Here is an 18,062-nt window from a genome sequence, read left to right as displayed (position 1 = left end):
GTAATTTCTTTCTAGGACAATCCCAGATTTTGCAAACATGTTGGAGATAGCCTGTTAATACACATTAAGGTGACAATAGAAGATTCTGGGATGCTTTTATCCTATCCAAAGGTGGTGCTTTGGGCCTTACCATTGGTTGCTTGGTTACAGTTTGTGCAGTTGCAGCTGATCTAGAGGATAAGGGCTAAAAAAATGAATGCAGGAGATGATCTCTGCAGTTGAGAATGTTGATATAGCCCCCTGTATCCGTGTGTGTGTACGTGTACATTTTCTCTGGACAAAACCTAGAGCTGCAACAGTGCATATCCCAGGAGGAAAGTTGCATTTGGCCTGAAGGTTAACAGGTCGCAACCTGGAGATTTGCTTTGTGTATCAAGGAAGAAATGTGCAGGAGAAGACCCAGCTATTTCAGCTCCCATCTGATTGATAAAGCTACAACTCAGATCTTCTTGTTGCAAGCTGGCAACCCTCTTGGTAGAGTCAACCATTGAGGAGGATCTTCTCAGAGTAAAGTAGGAGAGGCAAGTACAGACTCTTGTCTAGCGCTGTGATTGAGGAACAGAGGATGAAGGGAGGCATTTAAGTAGTGGCTGGTGCTGTCAAAATACACTCACACCTAGTGCTCTGTTTTTGTCTTCAGTTCCAGGGAGGGGTATGGTCCTTGAACACAGTCCTGTGTGATGCCTTGATGACCATGGATGTGATGCTGTGTACAGCCTCCATTTTCAACCTCTGTGCAATCAGCGTGGATCGGTAAGCACCTCTGTGTCAGGGTTGGATCGGAGCCCATAGAGCCCCAAAGCAGTTCTGATTCTGAGGAAGAGATAGAAACCATGGGAGAGGAACCTGCGCGCTGTTCAGAGGCGCCGCCGGAGGGAGAGCCCCTCCCTGCTCACATTCCTGAGAGTGGCAGTGACCCTGGCAGGGAGAGGGAGGGACAACTGGAGCATCGGGACGCAAGGCGCCGTTGCAGGGACAAGCGGGAGATGGAGGGCACCAAGAGGTGCTCAGCCCACTTAGCGCGACATTAACAGCTGTGCACCGATGCCCCACGGGAAAGGGATGGACTCTCGCCTCCTAGCCCTTAAGTTCAGAGGCTTCCCCCCCTTTCATTCAAAATGGAGACCAACTGATTCCCTAAGGCTAGAAACCCCTGGTAGGCAGCTCTCTTAAGTTTCCCTCATTAGGCTCAGGCAATTAGCATCTGTAAGCATCATTAGGTTGAATGGAAATAAAGCCTTGGAAAAGAGCCCTATCATCTGTGTGTTGATTCTGGCTACTTGAGGATTTCAGAAGGCAGCAAGGGCGCTCCTGACACTCTGCCCATCTTGGGATTCAGCTGTTGGGATTTCACATCTACATTAGATTCCATCCCACCACTACCTACAGATTCCTAGAGTCCTTTGCATGTATCTACAAATAAATAAATATATTCTCACACACACACACGCACACACACACACACGAGCGTTCCCCTATCTCCTGCCCAGGTAAGGACTGCAACCTTCTCATCCCTAGAAGCCTGTTGTGTAAGGGCAGGATTTTTGCAGCCTGCAAAGTGACATCAGATTGATCAAGAAAGAGACTTGGAGAGAGTCCCTCTTAGTAACAGTAGTGGAAGGAATAACAACCATCCACCTAAAGTCTGAAATTTTCTTACTTTTAAAGGTGTGAAGATTTCAGGATCAACCAGATAACAATAGAGCAATAAAGGCAGGAGGGAGAGTAAAAGCCCAGTTCAATAGCTGTAGACCAGACCTGGTTTGTGGTGGTGGGAAAGATTGCCCTCCACAGGCTGGATGATATCACTGATGTCATTGCCCCCACCTCACCCCTGTCTATATTAGCCTTCTTCTGTGCTGGGAGAGGCATGTAACTCCATGGAAAAAGGGACTCGGCCAGCATCTCAGTGGGACTGCTACACACCATGCGAAGCGAGTTGGCTGGCACTGCCACTCCCACTGTTATCTCTGATCTCAGATTGGAGATAACAGCAGGGATTCCACCAAAGAAAGCCCCACGGGCTGGATTTGGGAGCCCAGCAGGCCGGATTAGGACAGCAGGCTGCGGGTTCTGTACACCTGCTGCAGGCTGAAGGTCAAATTACATGTTCTTAAGCATACTTCTAAGAATCCCCGTTCAGGTGGGAATATCTGCTTCTCTTCCCCATCCATCTGGCTGCCTTTTCATCAGACCTTCTTTTGAAGCCATAGCATCTCAGTTTAAGTCTGAGTCTCATGATACAGTTTGGTACACACCGATTCATATTGGTGGGCCACTGTGGCACAGTGGATAAGAATATTGACAGAGCTGTGTTTAAATCCATACTTCACTATGAAGCTCAAGCCCCCTTCAGAAGTTATGCTTCCATCTGTTAAAGATGTTGATGTTTTTGTTGTTACATCATTGTTACCTTGTGTTTCTAAAATTAAATACTTGTTTCTTAAAAACAAAACAAAAGAAAGCATGAAGGGGGGAATGGGTCATGCACACTGGTCCCAGGCCTTCCATTTCCCCATCAGCTCCAACCCCCAACCTTCACATGTTGAGTGGGAGGTCTGAAGGGACTACCTATGCACATTCAGCTCTTTCAGACAATTGGGAACCCTGCACATTCAGGTTTCCCAATCACATGGAAGGATCCTAAGCCTAATAAGCTGAATACACTTTGGTTCCCCTTCAAATCTTCTCAACATGTGAAGGCTGGTGGTGGGGACAATGTGGGTGGGGTTAGCATGAAGGAATATCTAATGAAGGGGGCTTCTCTGGGTGACCATGGCCTCTGGCTCTGGCTTTAAAATGCCGTAGAGGATTGTTGAAAGGATAAACAAGATGAGGATTATCAAGGGCTTTGCAGACTGGAAAGTGCTGTGGCACAGCTAAATAATAATGTAGAAAAAGGATGCACAAGAATATTGTGTTAAGTGTGCCTTTTGACACTGATTGCTTTTATCTTACTTTATGTTGTGCTTTTTTTTGGTATACAACACCCAATCTGCGTAGAACACAAGTAATAGGAAAATTGGCTCTCAGTGGCAGAGAGTTTACTGTGTACCTTCAAAGAATAGTTGCTGGTGTTTGAACCACTGTTTTCATTTGCCTTACGGCAAAGCCATTCAGCTGAAAGTAAAATCGACAGTGATTTTGCAAGTTACAGCAAAGATCGTAGGGGCTTCTCTACATGAGGCATTTATTGTGTGCTTGTGGCTGGTCACTCATGGAAGTTTGCAGGTCCTTTACACAACATCATCAACCTCCAGGGCCTCTCCTGTGCTTTATAACCTTTATCCTGATTTTTTTCTTAACGGGGAAAATGCACTTTTTTCTCTGCATGGTGCTCCATCGGTGCTGTGTAATTATGCAATTTTGTTATATCACAGCTATACCACATTGCCATCTAGTGGCTGTATAATGAAATATATAGAATTTGCAGAGAAAGGAAATCCCTGAAAAAGCACCTGTAGGCATGTGTAAAGGAGCTGATCTTAATCCTGCAAAGAATCCAGAAGCAGAAGCCCCAGTAAAGGTGCGGGATAAAAGCCTGGTGTAGAGAAGCCTGTAAAATCGACAGTGATTTTGAAAGGTTCTGATAATGAAAGGCACAGCAAAAAGATAGAGCACTGATTCTGCATGGAAACTGGGGAGTATGAATAGGAGTAGATATACACATATTTTATGTCCAGAATTGGCTTTCTGAGTCAGAATCCAGGGATTACCCTCTTCCACCCCAGTTCTGAGGGTGGAGTTGCCAACCAGCTCCAATTGTGGAGCACCAACCAACATTCTGGTGGGCTCATTTTGTACCAGTTGTAGTTTCCAAACTGTGTTAAAGGCAGTCCCATGTAGGGAGCAGTGTAGTAGTGCAGTCTAGCAGGATAGGGAATATCTGTAACCAGTACTTTCCTTCTGTGTGGTATGAATGTTCTCTAGGTTGCTGTTTTTCCTGTGACTTCCAAATGGGCTCAGTTAAAATGAGCTGGAGATACTGAGAAGGAATGGCAGGGTATCACTTTCATAATGAAATCATACATATATGGGGCCTGAGAATCACCTAGTACAATGGATGTTATGAAGAATTTAATTACATTAATTTAATTTACATTTCAATTGGCCCGCCACTGCAAGTTAGCAAAATAACAGAATAGAAAACGTACTTTATACTGAAGATTAATAACAGGTAAATCCCAGTTACAGCCTCCATATCTTCAATAAATCCATTATTATATCTTATTTGTCTTATGAAGTCAAGTGAATTTTGTAGTTGAGGTTGTTCTGAATCAGAACCATTCTGGCTGCTGCTGATGGGAGTTGTAGCTTAACCAGGTTGGGGAAGGGTATTCTAGACAATCATTCAAAGAAGGTTTTGTAAGTCACTAGGCTAATTCTTATTAATAGGCTGGTTTACTAACTGCTTGTAGCAGTTTTGGTGACCAGCAGTGATTCCTGCTGTAACCTCCAATTTGTTTACTGTAGCGTACTAAAAACTTTTATCTTGTGACCATAAGAGGGGCAGGGACTTTTTTCCCCTTGAGGGAATACAGTGAGGCCCAGTGTTCTTAAAAAATCAGCCCACATACAATGAATGTGTTTCACTTGCCACCAATGGAACACAGTTCTGATTGTTGTGTCGAGATGCAGTTCCTTAGCCCAGAGATTGCTTAGCCCAAGGCCATAAAGCAGAGGAGGTCAACCGCTGGCCCACAGGCCTAATCTGGCCCATAGCGATTGCCCATCCGGTCTACTGTCTTCCAGGATTCCTCTAGAGGGTGGGAATCCTTGTTTCCACCAATCTGTGGTAACAGTGGGTATTCCCCTGCATGTGAGCTCTGCACAGTGGGAATCCCCAATATTCTCTCCAATCACAGATTGGAGACAGCAGCAGGGGATGCATTTGGGAGACCAATGTGGTGCCATCGTCATTGGGACTGTGGAGGTGGTTGGAAGAGCAACCCTGATGTCATTTGGGCCACAGAGGGTTGGGTAGGGGATCGTCCAGCCCCACATCCAATGTTGGCCCTCCTTTGCCATAAAGCATCCTTTCTCCATAATGAAAGAAAGTCAACATTTCATTGCAAAAGCCTGATGGGCAGTTGGATGAGCCTGTGGTGCAATAAGGGGATGGACCAGAGAGCATTTTGGTTTCCCTCCAACTATATGAACAAGTTCACACAAATAGTAGTTGAGGTGAGGTGGTTAAACAGGGGTAGTAGCACTTCAGGCCACACATACCAGATTGTCTGATTGAATGATATAAGATTTCCCTGCACATAGAAAACTAGATGTTAGTGAAAAGAATTTGCACCTAACCTCCTTTGTGATGTGCTCATTTTTAATATACAGGGAATTTTCTAAATGTTCAGGGAAGCATTCAACCATGCACTTCAGTCCCTACCCTGCAGTCTGAAATGGTGTCATTCAAAAACACTTTTACTACCTCACTGGCTGTTATATGTATGAACCATATATAGATGATTCTCCTATCTTTGATAGAAAACTTAGCCTCAAGTAAATCTAGATATATTCCACAGTTGTTCTCTGAATACTAGGTTAGAAGATGATGTTTAACGTAGATTTGTTTCTTTAAACAATGATATCCCTTTGGGCAACTCTCACTAAATATGTGAGTATGTTCACTCAGAGAGGCTTGGATGCAGAGGTCCCGTGAGTGGCTAGAGCCAAGTGGTAGAGCACATTCTCTGCATGCAGAAGGTTCCAGGTTCAAATCCCCAGAATTTTGGGGCAGGTTTAGAAAGGAATCCTCCCTGAAATTCTGGAGAGCTGCTACTAGTCAGTGTTAATAATACTAGGCTAGATGGACCAACAGTCTGACACAGGATAAAGTAGCTTCCTATGTTCCACTGAGTGGGACTTGGCCCATGAGATGCTCCCGCTGGAGAAGGAGAGGGAGGCCAGTACCTTCTTCCCTCTGTAGCACCCTATGTTGTCTGAAAAGTTGCTTGGAGGGCTGTGGGACCCAGCTTGGGAAGTGGCATTTGGGGCTGGGGGGGGGGCAGAAATAGTGAAAATCAGTCCCCACCCCGTCCTACAGCAGGAACCTCCACTGCATCTCAGTCCCTTCCATGTATGAAAGGAGCTCTTCTCCTCATGGAAAGAGCACTCTGGATCCAACCCAAAGTCAGGAAAGGAGGATGTGTCATTTAGAATCCTGGGGTACCAGCTGCCAGGGCTTGGTTGGATCATCAAGGTTCAGAGATTGTTATTCCAAGGTTCTTTATTGTGGGACTGTAGATGTGCTTTACATTCGCAAAAAAATTCTAGGCATTTCAGCCATACTGTATTGCTGACTATCTTGCCCCATTCACAGGTCACTGTGGTTTGATTCACATGTGCATGTACATCACCTAATTTTTCTTCAGTTGATTATTGTACATTTGATGTCTCTCAGCTAAATGAATGAATGAATTGACTCAATTAAGAATCATTGTGTTTGAGGTGCTGCGAGATAGAAAGTTTGTGTAAATTCTGTCTGTGTTATTTATTGGTTTATGGAGCATCATGTAAGTGGATGGTGTTCCATAAATAACAGATAAAATTTATACAATGAATGAAAGTACAGGTCCCTGCCCCAAGGGTTTTGCTATCTAGAAATGGATGCAAAAAAAGACATCAAAGGGAACCAGGGGTAAATGAGTACATGTCCTTAGGCTTAGTTATACTAGGGTACAGCAACTAGGAGGCAGTATGAAAATCTTTATGGAAAAAGTGGGTTTCAAAGCAAAGATTTGAAGGAAGGAATTGAGGTGGCATCATGGAGGTGTTCTGCGAGGCATTTCCAGGTATATGGGGCAGCAAGGGAGAAAAGGTGGAGCTGTTTTAGGGAGCAGGCAAAAGGGAACTGGATGAATGAAGGTCAGAGGCAGGGATATGTTGGCATAAAAGGATGGAGAGTTGGGAGCAGGGGGAGAGGGGACAAGGACATAGGAAGCTGCCTTATCATAGGAAGTCAGACCCTTGGTCCATGTAGTCCAATATTGTTGACATTGACTGGCAGTCGCTCTCCAGGGTTTCAGGCAGGAATATTTCCAGCCCTACCTGGAGTTGCCAGAGCTTGCACCTGGGACTTTCTGCATGCAAAGAATATGCTCTACCACTGAGCTACAGTCCCTCCCCAGAAGTAGGATGATGTCTATGTATGCGTGGACTGCCCCTGACTGATCACTGTAATTTGGAGTAGGGGAAGGCATTCCCACCCTCCCCCGAGATGGGCAATGCCTTCGTCTGCAGCACATAACCAGGTTGGCTTGTATGAATCTTCTCAGTGTTTTTGTTCTGCAGGCGTGCACACGCACACACACGCCCCATAGCACGGGGTACACTGTGATCCAGAAAGCATAGGCTGGGGGTAGGCAACACAAGCTCTGCTGTGTTTCAGCTGTGATGGCTAATTCACACATTGACGTTGGGGGTTGGACTCGATGGCCTTGTAGGCCCCTTTCAACCCTACTATTCTATGATACTATTCTATGATTTCATAAGAGTCTGAGAGGTTCTTCTAGGTCAGCATCATCCGCTGAGTAAGTTCCCACAAGGAGCCTTGCAGCTTCACCCCGTTTTCTGTCATCCAGGTTCATTGCTGTCTCCGTTCCACTGAACTACAACCGGCGACAAATTGACCTCCGGCAGATGGTCCTCATCTCCACCACCTGGATCTTTGCTTTTGCTGTGGCCTCCCCAGTCATCTTTGGCCTCAACAATGTTCCAGACCGAGACCCCACTTTGTGTCAGCTGGAGGATAACAACTATATTGTGTACTCCTCCATCTGCTCCTTCTTTATTCCTTGCCCTGTCATGCTGGTCCTCTACTGTGCCATGTTCCAGGGACTTCGGCGTTGGGAGGAGGCTCGGAAAGCCAAGCTGAAGAGCAGCATCTACTTGGGCAATAGGCGGCTATACTGTCCACCCCCTGTCATTGAGAGGAACCAGGCTGAGATCAAGTCAGAGGAGCACAACCTATATGCTCACTCTGAGTGCTCATTTCCAAGGGATTACATGAACAATGGCATTCAGACGGTGTCCTACCCACACCTCAGATATCCACCACATGGAAGACTCAAAAGGAAGCATGCTAAAATCAATGGCAGGGAAAGGAAGGCTATGAAGGTGCTTCCTGTTGTGGTTGGTAAGTGTACAACATTTTGGTTACTAACGGGATTGTGAACCACCAGATGTTCAAGTCAGGATTCAAAAGGCGTTAGGAACTTGGTATTAAAAGAACAGGGGTTCAGCTATGGATTGAGGCATTTGGAACTCTTAATAAGCACATCATGACTCAACTGCCTTTTTTGTGTCCTCGTGTCATGTCTCTTAACCTTAGAGTGCTGATAGATGGCTGGCTATAGAAAAATACCAGAAGGTTGGGGTATGGTGTTGAGGAGACTGAGTCCTCTGTATGTCTCCCTTCATACCACACACACACTTCTGTATATTTTGGCTGTAGACTGCCAGTTTTTCTCCTGAGAGAGGCTGTGTACCTCTTACAGCTGTATGGCCTGCAGAAATTAAGCAGGCAAACCCTCCTCCACTGCCACATCTCCAGGCTGAGAAAAGTGGCAGAACCTCTGCCGAGGTGGTTTTAGCATTGCCATGTCTCTGGTTCTTGGTTAACCACTTTCCCTGAGATGAACAAGGGAACTCATGGATCCCAAAGCAGTTACCTCAGTTGCTTTGCAAACAGATGTCACTGTATACAGTCCACACAAGCATTCATCAAAACTGTACATGGCAGAGAGTTTACTCAATATGTTATCAGTTCTTTGATTTTATATTAAACCAAGCCAGTGTTCCATTTCTAAATTGAGAGGTTCCAGTGGCTCAACCCTACCTGGAAGTCACATCCTCTTCCTTGAAAACCCATACCACTAATCCCAGATAAGTGTGGGTTGCAAGGTGACATAACAGTAAAAGAAGGAATTCTGCATGTGCTCAGTTTTTACTTTTTCTTCATTTATTCAAGGGCTGAGTCTCAAATCAAGCTCTGAACTGAGTACTCTTAATTGTTCAACGTGCTTCACAGTCTTTGCCTCAACCCTCTGTGTTACCAGTTTTTGCCAATTTCAGTATGAGGAGACTTGCCCATCACTGAACTTTGTCTTAAAGAGCCCAAAAAAGTCCAACTTTTGCACCACTACTTTTATAACTGGTGCTCTCTAGCTCTGGAAGACTTCATAATCTTAGGAGCTAGAGTACAGACAAAAGACTCTAATGCTCCTGTCTGAATAGGGGCTGAGTTGAAATGGGGGAAGATTGAGTTTAGTGGGGGGGAAATGGCCCTATAAAATCTCTTCCCCCGTTTTGGTGATAATTTGGATGCCTGTGAAATGGGCCAAAAAATGTTCTCCCATTCAGAAGGAGAGAAGGAAGGTTTATTTTCACTGTGATTTGGCTTTGTGATATTATCACTTAAGCTGCCTTTACACTAAAGAAAAACCCTGCAGTCCTCCCATTCTGGAGCCTTTCTGCGTTTATTGCAGGCTCCCAGACAGCGACCACATGACTGATGAGAGGGGAGGCTTTTAATTTTCAAGGTTCCATAGAACTCAATGAAACAGCGTCATCTAGTAGTTGTTTAAATCACGTTACCTTCCAAGTTTAAAAAATGGTTCATTCGTTCTGGATCTGTTTCAGATGGAATAACCAGGAAATAGCTCTGGATGTGCCCTGGAGGTTAACGACATCATGAAAAGGACCCACAAACTTCCATGAGTGAGCAACCTCAATAGCAGGATAAAAGCTCCGTGTGAAGGAGCCCCATGTCAAATCTGAGTTGCTACATGGAAGCATGATGTCATCACGCTCACTACATGATCACTGATTGGCTAAATCATGTCACCAGCCAGAGGAACCCTCCGAGGCTTGTTTATGTCTAATGAACCAGAACAGCTGCTAAGGAGGTAGATGAAGTGCAGAAAAGTCAAGCTTTTGGGGGGTCTTTCAGAGAACATTTCAAGTCCCCTGAAACTCCTTTTTGTTTTGCTTGACTATGTTCACCCACAAAAATCCAGCTCAGCCTGACTCTGAATCTTCTCCTGCCTGAGGATTTAGAAAATGGATACGACACACTTTTTGCCCCTATTTACTTATTGGAAATGTTTTTTTTTTTTTAACCACCTTTCAAGGCAAAAGCCGTCTCAATGCAGTTCACAAAATAAACACCATAAATATATATCAAATTCACTAAAGCAGCATTTCATTTCAATACAAACCAAAAATAAATATCAGTGGCAGTTAAAACTAAAATGTAGACCAGCATTGATTAATAGCAGACTGAACCATCCAGGTCTTTAAGGACTGTTTTAAAATAGTCAGAGTTGGATCCAGGCATTCCTCCCACAGAAAGGCATTCCAGAAGGTTGAGGCCATCACAAAAAGCCCTGTTTCTTGTGGCTGCCAGTCAGATGGACTAAAGTGACAGGCCCTTGAGCAGGTCCTCTGTGGCAAATCTTAGGGCCTCCACAGGTTTATACAGGTGCAGGTGGTCCTTCAATTAACCTGGTCCTAAGCCACTTGGGGCTTTAAAGGTAAATACCAGCACTTTAAATTGGGCCCCAAAACACACACGCAACCAATGCAGCTGTTACAGATCAGTATTATATGCGCCGATCGCCTAGTGCCCCAAGCAACTGAGTGGTTGCTTTCTACACCAACTGTAGCTTCCGAACGATCTTCAAAGGCATGTTGAGTGCATTACAGTACTCTAGTCTGGATGTAACAGGGCATGAATGGCTGGAGCAAGGTCCGCTTTCTCTAGATATGGATGCAGCTGGCAAATGAGCTAAAGCAGATAAAAGGCGCCCCTGGCAACTGATGCCATCTGTGCCTCCATCGATAGTGCAGAATCCAGAACTCCCAAACTATGGACCTGGCTCTTTGGGGGAGTGCAATCCCTTCCACCACTGGTCTCATACCTCCTATCTAGATCAGCTGATTTCCCTACCCTCTGTACCTCCCCCAGAAGTCCTGTTAGAACTTCTGCCTTTGTCTGCTTAGTTAAGCAGTATATCACAATTTTATTACTGCCATGAGGATAGTTTGAGTGATAAGCAGCAGGAATCTTTCAGCACATAGCTGTTTCAGATATTCCAGTAGTCATGTTTAATTTCATGCATGATTCATCCTCCCTTACGATCTATTCAGACTCCTCTTCAGGTTTTGGAGCAGTAGTCCCTGATAAAAGAGAAGAATCAGGGATCCCACCTTTGCATGACATGCTCCAAATAGATTTGCTAGCCTGGTTCTTCCGCAAATGGCTGTTGGGATCTCTTTCTCCATTCGAGTCACATAGAGATGCCCAGCTGTGTTGAGGAGCAGAGGAACAGGCTGTACTTGTTATCTGCTGATAGTTGACAAAAGACAAAATAATATGGGTGAGCTTAGCTTTAGATCCTTCTATTTTAATAAATAGAAGGATAACATAACGAGTAGTAGATTAATTTGCACACTTGGTAACAGACTGGGCGCTATAATACCTTACATACAACATATTCCAAGTTTCTGTGGTCTGCACTAGGTACAGATTCCATTCATTTATGCAATTGAAGCACAAATTTTAGATTTATGTTATATCAGAGTATGCAGAGCTGATACAGGGGGAAGAGGCAGGAGATGGTAAAAATCATTGTGAGAAATAGATGACATTACTTCTTCCAACATTGTCATATTTTCAGCACCAGGTTAAGACTTTCCTCTACTCCCAGGCATTTGACAGCGTATGATAAGTTTATTAATGGTTCCTGGGATTTATTATTGATTGTTTAAAATGTTTTATTTTTGTACATTGGTTTTATATTGTATTATTATATTGTATTTTAGGGTTTTAATCTTTGTAAACCACCCAGAGAGGTTTTGCTATTGGGCAGTATAAAAATGTAATAAATGAAATGAAATTATTCTACCCTGGGTGCTCTAAACTGGTCCTCCTTTGATGGCAGGTGTTAAGCTGAGAGCTACTCAGTGCTAAGGGTGCTGTCTGCATTGTTTCTGTAGCAACAATGGTGACCAGTTACCAGTGACAGGCCGTTTGTAGTCAGTTTGAGAACAGCCTTTTAGTCTGTGTCTGCATGTCAGTGAAAGGTATTTGTATAATGAAGATTAGATTGCTTGCAATCAATGATTTCACAATTGATTACTTCTAACAGATCCACCCATATATACAAATCATGCCAGAGCCCAAACTCCCAATGGGGCCAGTTTTGAAAATGGCTTTACAGTCTTTTTCTCTGTGCAGTCAGTCAGTGATCACCTTTATAACTAAACCACCCTAAGAGAGAGGCTACTGTTCCTGTTTTACACACAGCAGAGTTGGGATTTAAACTAGGTGTCTCAAGTCCATGTTTAAGGGCTGCTTTTCACAATACATCCACCATGTGGGAGCCTCTTGAAACTCTATCCATGTGGCATCTGCTCTATGTGGAAAACTGTTTTGTATCCCCTTCCTCACAACAGGAGTTGGACTTCACTGGTTTTGTCTCTGTGCCTCAACCAAGCCTTTTGTATTGTTTGCTGGTACATGTGAAAGAGCTTTCTGTGGGGAGTGGCCCACAGAGGCAATTTCAGCTGGCAGCCATGTGGCAACCATATTGTGAGAAGTAGCTCTCGCTCTTGATTTAAGAGTCTATTCACTTTAAATTTATTTTAATGGAGACATATGCTTTTACTGAGAATTGGTGGCACTTTTCAGCCATTCCAGATGAAATTTCACCAGCAAGACAAGCAAGAGAGATGGGACACATTATTGTCAAAAATATTTGAAATTATGAGTGAGCCAGACTGTGCCTGAACCCTACCCTTTTTTTGTTCAAAGACTGTTCTGTGGCCAGCCTTATCCAGGTCAAACTAAATGGTCATCTAATGGACTGCTGGGGGCCCTAATCTCTATCTTTCTCTCCAGCAGTTAGTGCCTTAAGGGCTTTTCCCTCCTCCCTGCCCCCACCATAATTTCCTTCTTTGGAGGCTTTTCTGCTAATTGTAGGACTAAACTCACAGGTTTTCCAAGCCATTACTTAAAATTATAACCAGATCCCCCCATCCCACTTTTGAGCAGTAAAGAGTACCTGTCTGCTGAAGAGCACTCAGCCTAAAAACACAGAAGTTGGCTAAAATGTTTATGACCTGTCAGAATGCCTTTGTCAGGCACTGTATTGTATGCCATCAGCTGTTCTTCTGTCAAAGTGGGAGTGTATAGAATAGAGTCACCACATTCAGTGCAAAACAGGACCTCTCTGCCCTGGCTATCAGGTGTAGAAGGGTGATTTTAACAGATTGCAGCTTTTCCTACCACTGTTATATTATGGCGGAAGAAACTGCATCTGTTGAAATTCTCCCAACTGTAAAAACATAGGAGACCTGTTGCATGTTGAATGGCAGTCTGATCACATTGTGTCTGTACTCCATGGTTATCCACATATGGCCAAATCAGTCACTGAGTCTCCTGCATCTAAGATTTAAGCCCGGTTCAGATAGTCATTCATAAACCATGGTTTAGGAAGCTGGGAATGAGCGTAGGAGCCAAACTGTCCTTACCACCTCCTGTCATGCACCAGCTTTGGCATGAATATTCTGGCTTATATTAAGCCAGCATTGCCTATTACATTTGAACTGGGGAACTTTGATTTATTGTCAGGTAACAAACCAGGAAAATAAGTGAAGATCACATTACTAACATTAAACCTAAGTTCCAGGTTTGAATGTAACAAGGAACTCTGGCTTAATACAAGGTTCAACACCCCTCGCATAGAACAGGAATTGTTTGTTTGCTGTTGTTGATTTACTCCCCCAGTGCCACATTTAAATCAGGAACTAGAAAAAGGAAGTAGAAGTCCATATTATAGGGCTAACACTGTCAAGTGAGAAGAACTCAGGCAGGAAGCTAGAAGTTGCAGCATCACATTGTAGAAAACACGAAGCCTTTCTAAGGGGCTCAGGGCTATGCTTCAGTAGTTTGGCTTCTTCACAGCTTGAAGCTCTTCTGCTTCTGAGAAACGGAGGCATGAAGAACTAAGTAACTGATTCCTGGTTTCATAGGGAGCCTGTAGCTGTCAAAACTCAGTTTTTCTTTTCTCTCTCATAGGTGCTTTCCTTTTCTGTTGGACTCCTTTCTTTGTGGTCCACATAACCAGAGCACTGTGTGACTCCTGCATTATTCCCAGTGAAGTCATCAGCATCGTCACGTGGCTGGGCTACGTCAATAGCGCCCTCAATCCTATTATCTACACTGTCTTCAACACTGAGTTTAGGAACTACTTCCGCAAAGTTTTGCACATCTTCTGCTAATGCTGCTGGATTCTAAATATAGAACTGGACTCTGAATATAGAACAGAGTGTACTGCACAGTGCAAAGAGCCAGACAAATTAACTTCTTTGTATAGTTTATTAAAGTTTTATTTATTGCTACATTAATGTGTGTTTCAGTCTTTTTCCTCTTTGGAAAGCACAAGAATTATCAACAGCACAGATTGTCTTTTTAAATAACTCCTTTAAAATAATACTGAGGCTACTGCATATTTGGCGAGACTGCCAAAATGGCCTGAAACCAGTGTACCACCTCCCTTTATAATCTTCAACATTAACAGAGAGCCCTCTTTTGAGTTTTCCATCTATATGCGCTGTTCATGCAGGACGTTTGTGTAAAGAGGCAGTCATGATGGTTGCCCCACACTTATAGCAACCTCAAAGAAGAGTACAAATACCTTCCGGTGATCTTGTAAGATCTGTAATATTAGTATTATCATTTGATGTTTTTGATAAAGATTTTAAAAATAACCATTAGAAGTTGCTTATTCCTGCTTCGAGCCCTTTGCAAGGAATGGGCAAAAAAGTTGAATAAATAGAGATGGGACAGGGGACACAAACATACATTCCACTATCATAAACAGTAACAGTGGCCAGTTCCAAACTTCAATAAGAAGCATAGTAAATTTTTCACCAGATCCTGAACAACCATGCACCATGGGAACAAAGCATGCCATAGGAATGTTTATAAGGTATGCATTATATGGTCCAAGCAGAGCGTTAAACTACTGGGCATCCAGGCTACATATATACATTTACTCACAGTCCAGCTTTAGTCACATAGAGTAGTCATGCACGACAACTAATGTTGTGCATGTCTTAGAGAGGATGTGCATTGTATCAAAGGCATAGTTCAATAGGGCCCAGATGCGCATCATGATATAGGTGCATATATGCCACTTCATCAGCTGTGGCTGCTTCTCTGCATTGTTCTCCCTTGCTAGGTCAGGGCAAAAGTGTTTTAATCATGTATGTAGAGTTATGATGGTACATATGTGTGGGAATTCTGTGGTCTCCACAAATACAACACGAGGAAGTATGACATAAACAAATGGTGAGCCTAACTCCTTAAAGGCCACTGGTCAGAAATAAATGTTGAGATTACATTTACCCATGCTTTGACTTTGCCCACAATGACCCCTGTGAATTGAGCCCGTGAAACATTATGAGAATGGTGAAGACATGGAGGCTATTTGCCAGTGATCCTTGGAATAAGGCCACTAGAGAGCAATATCCTTCATTTGCTTGGGGATCTCCTCATAGGAATTCTCACAGGTGAGACCAAAAAGTGGTAAGTGAACAGACCCTGAGAAGGAAGCATGGGATGGATAAAATAATGTCAGAAGGAGATGCAAAACCTTAGTCCTGAACAGATGTGCCCCTTCCTGCTTACCATGATTTGCATCTGGCTGGGGATGTTATACTAAGGATCATACTGAAAATCTTACTTGTTTTTGAGAAAAATATTGTGGAGCTACCTGCAGACCATACTGAATAAAACCATTTTTCTGTCCTAATGCTCATTCCATCAGTCTAAACCATTCTGAGCTTTTCTACATGAAGCTGTTAACCCACTGTGTCTGCTTTTGGTTTTGTCGCAGAAATGAGTTCTGTGCATTACATGAAGAGTGGGTTTTTTCCTGTTTTCCCATACATAATCTCTAGGTAGTGCTGTGGTATAGCGGAATAGCACAATTATACAAGTGGAAAAGGTATTCTTTCAGAAATAATACAGCATTTCCCCTGCTCTAAAAAATCTCTCTGAAAGTGCTGTTTAAAAACAGAAGCTAAACTGGAAGGTCATGATGTCAGAAAAAACCCCATAAATAACCGTGAGTAGGGAATGATGAATGCACAATAAATGCCTTATATAGAAAAGTTCTACGGGCAGACTCCTATGCATGTTTAGACCAAAAAAAGCCTTACAATTCCCAGCATTCTCCTGCCAGACATACTGGCTGGGGCATGCTGGGAGTTGTAGGTCATTTTTCTGTCTAAACATGCACAGGATTGTGCCCTCAGCCAAGCTTCTAGCACCTGCCTCTTGGCACCTTTTCATGGATAGTGTACCATCCCACTAGGGACTGCTAGTACTGGTAGCCTTGCACTGAATGTGCTAAGTTGGGATTCAGGAATCCCTAGAACGGAAAGAGGACCCTGCCTTTAGGGAAAAATCTTGTGTGGCATTTAGATGTTTTCCTGATGGGGCTTAGACACTTGGTAGGTTTTGAACATGGAAGGCAGTCAGGGCAGTATCTTGTCAACCATAATATCTGTTGCACCCAAAATTTGTCAGATCACAGTATCAGCCTGCATTTCATGAAGTGTGAAAATCTTTCTGTCATAACAGAGGAGACAGATCAGCAGGCGGTTAACAAGCCACCGTGGCTTGTTAACTATGCCACACGTGCAGTTGGATTAGCATAAATACCCTTGGTAGCACAGTTTATCAGCTGTACAAACCCAGCCAGACAGAACCCTACAACAGCCCATGGGTTCTGGGTAGCTTGTTACCTATGGCAAAAAGTCACCCTGGCCAGGTTCACTTAACATGATAAGCCACGCTGTTGAGGGTAATTTTGCAAATCCTCCTGGCATGAGCAGTGTCGCTGACAAGCCACTGTGGCTTGTTAACAGCTTGCCAATTGTGCAAACCCCGTCAGTGGGTGCCAGTATAAGGTGGTGAAGGGATGGAGTCAGATTTAACTGGTCTCAAAATGGAGTGATATTACTACTACCAATAATAATGATAGCAGCAACAACAATAATTTTCTTACATGACTTTCAAAAATCCTGGTCTTCCCAAGGCCGTTTACAATATAAAACAATAACATTCAATATCAACAAATTATAAAACCGCCTCAAATTTAAACAATTTTAAGATGTTAGTCATGACGAACAAGAACAGCCATCCTGGTCAAACCAAAGGCCTATCTAGTCCAGCATTCTGTCTATCTGTCTACTGATTTTACATTTATTTATTACATTTCTATACCACCCAATAGCTGAAGCTCTCTGGGTGGTTCACAACAAATAAAACCATAAAATACAACACAAGATACAATATAAATGTTTAAAACTATAGTTTAAAATAAAAGTAAAAACCAAAATAAAACCTAGCAGCAATGTGAAGATTTAAAATACAGTAACAGATTTAAAACATCAAACTGAAAGTGTTTGCAAAGTGGTCAACCAGCTGCCTGTGAAAAGCTCACAAGTAGAACACAAGTGGAAGAGCATCATCTCGCTCGTGTTCCCCAGCACTGCCTCTGATAACTGGATGTAATATATAGCCATCATGACCAGTAGCCATTGATGGCCTTGATTTCAACAGGTCTGCTCTAACTAAATCTGTACCTATAGTTCAGATATCAATGTAATACAAGTTTTACTTACTCCCTGGGGACTTAAGAAGGCATCTACAATTTGACCTTTTCTCCCATGAAGACATAATACTGCGGTGTAATCCACATACATTGATTGGCCACAGTTAAATGATGTGAAAGGCCTGGGCAGAAAAAGGAATTCAAATGATAAAACAATAACTAACAAACAAAATCAACTTCGAAGACATTCATGGCCTTGTAAGCAGAATATCAGCTCCCACCTTCAGCTGCATGGCACACGCATACAGTTATGTTATATTAAGAAAACATCTGGTTTGCATGTACTTGCTGTCTTGCAAACCCCAGATATCTCAATGCCTTTAGAATCATTTAAAGTATTTTTGAAACTATGCATTTTTCTGGCAGCAC

At 43.3% G+C, this 18,062-nt stretch overlaps 1 protein-coding gene across 1 annotated transcript in view; it reads left to right on the top strand.

The window, feature by feature from the left end:
* The window catches only part of DRD4 (dopamine receptor D4), a 41,818-nt gene extending 27,048 nt beyond the window's left edge, over positions 1-14,770 (top strand). Inside the window, exons 2-4 of the mRNA XM_084828584.1 lie at positions 641-753; positions 7,587-8,140; positions 14,087-14,770. Of these exons, the coding sequence (XP_084684710.1) occupies positions 641-753; positions 7,587-8,140; positions 14,087-14,289 (870 nt within the window). The 3' untranslated portion in view covers positions 14,290-14,770. The remainder of the gene's footprint in view (positions 1-640; positions 754-7,586; positions 8,141-14,086) is intronic.
* Positions 14,771-18,062: the final 3,292 nt, after the last annotated feature.

The sequence above is a fragment of the Heloderma suspectum genome, chromosome 1 (genome assembly GCF_057233095.1).
Source record: "Heloderma suspectum isolate Gila_16-S chromosome 1, 16-S_ref, whole genome shotgun sequence".
NCBI lineage: Eukaryota > Metazoa > Chordata > Lepidosauria > Squamata > Helodermatidae > Heloderma > Heloderma suspectum.
This window is presented reverse-complemented; position numbering and strand designations above follow the sequence as displayed.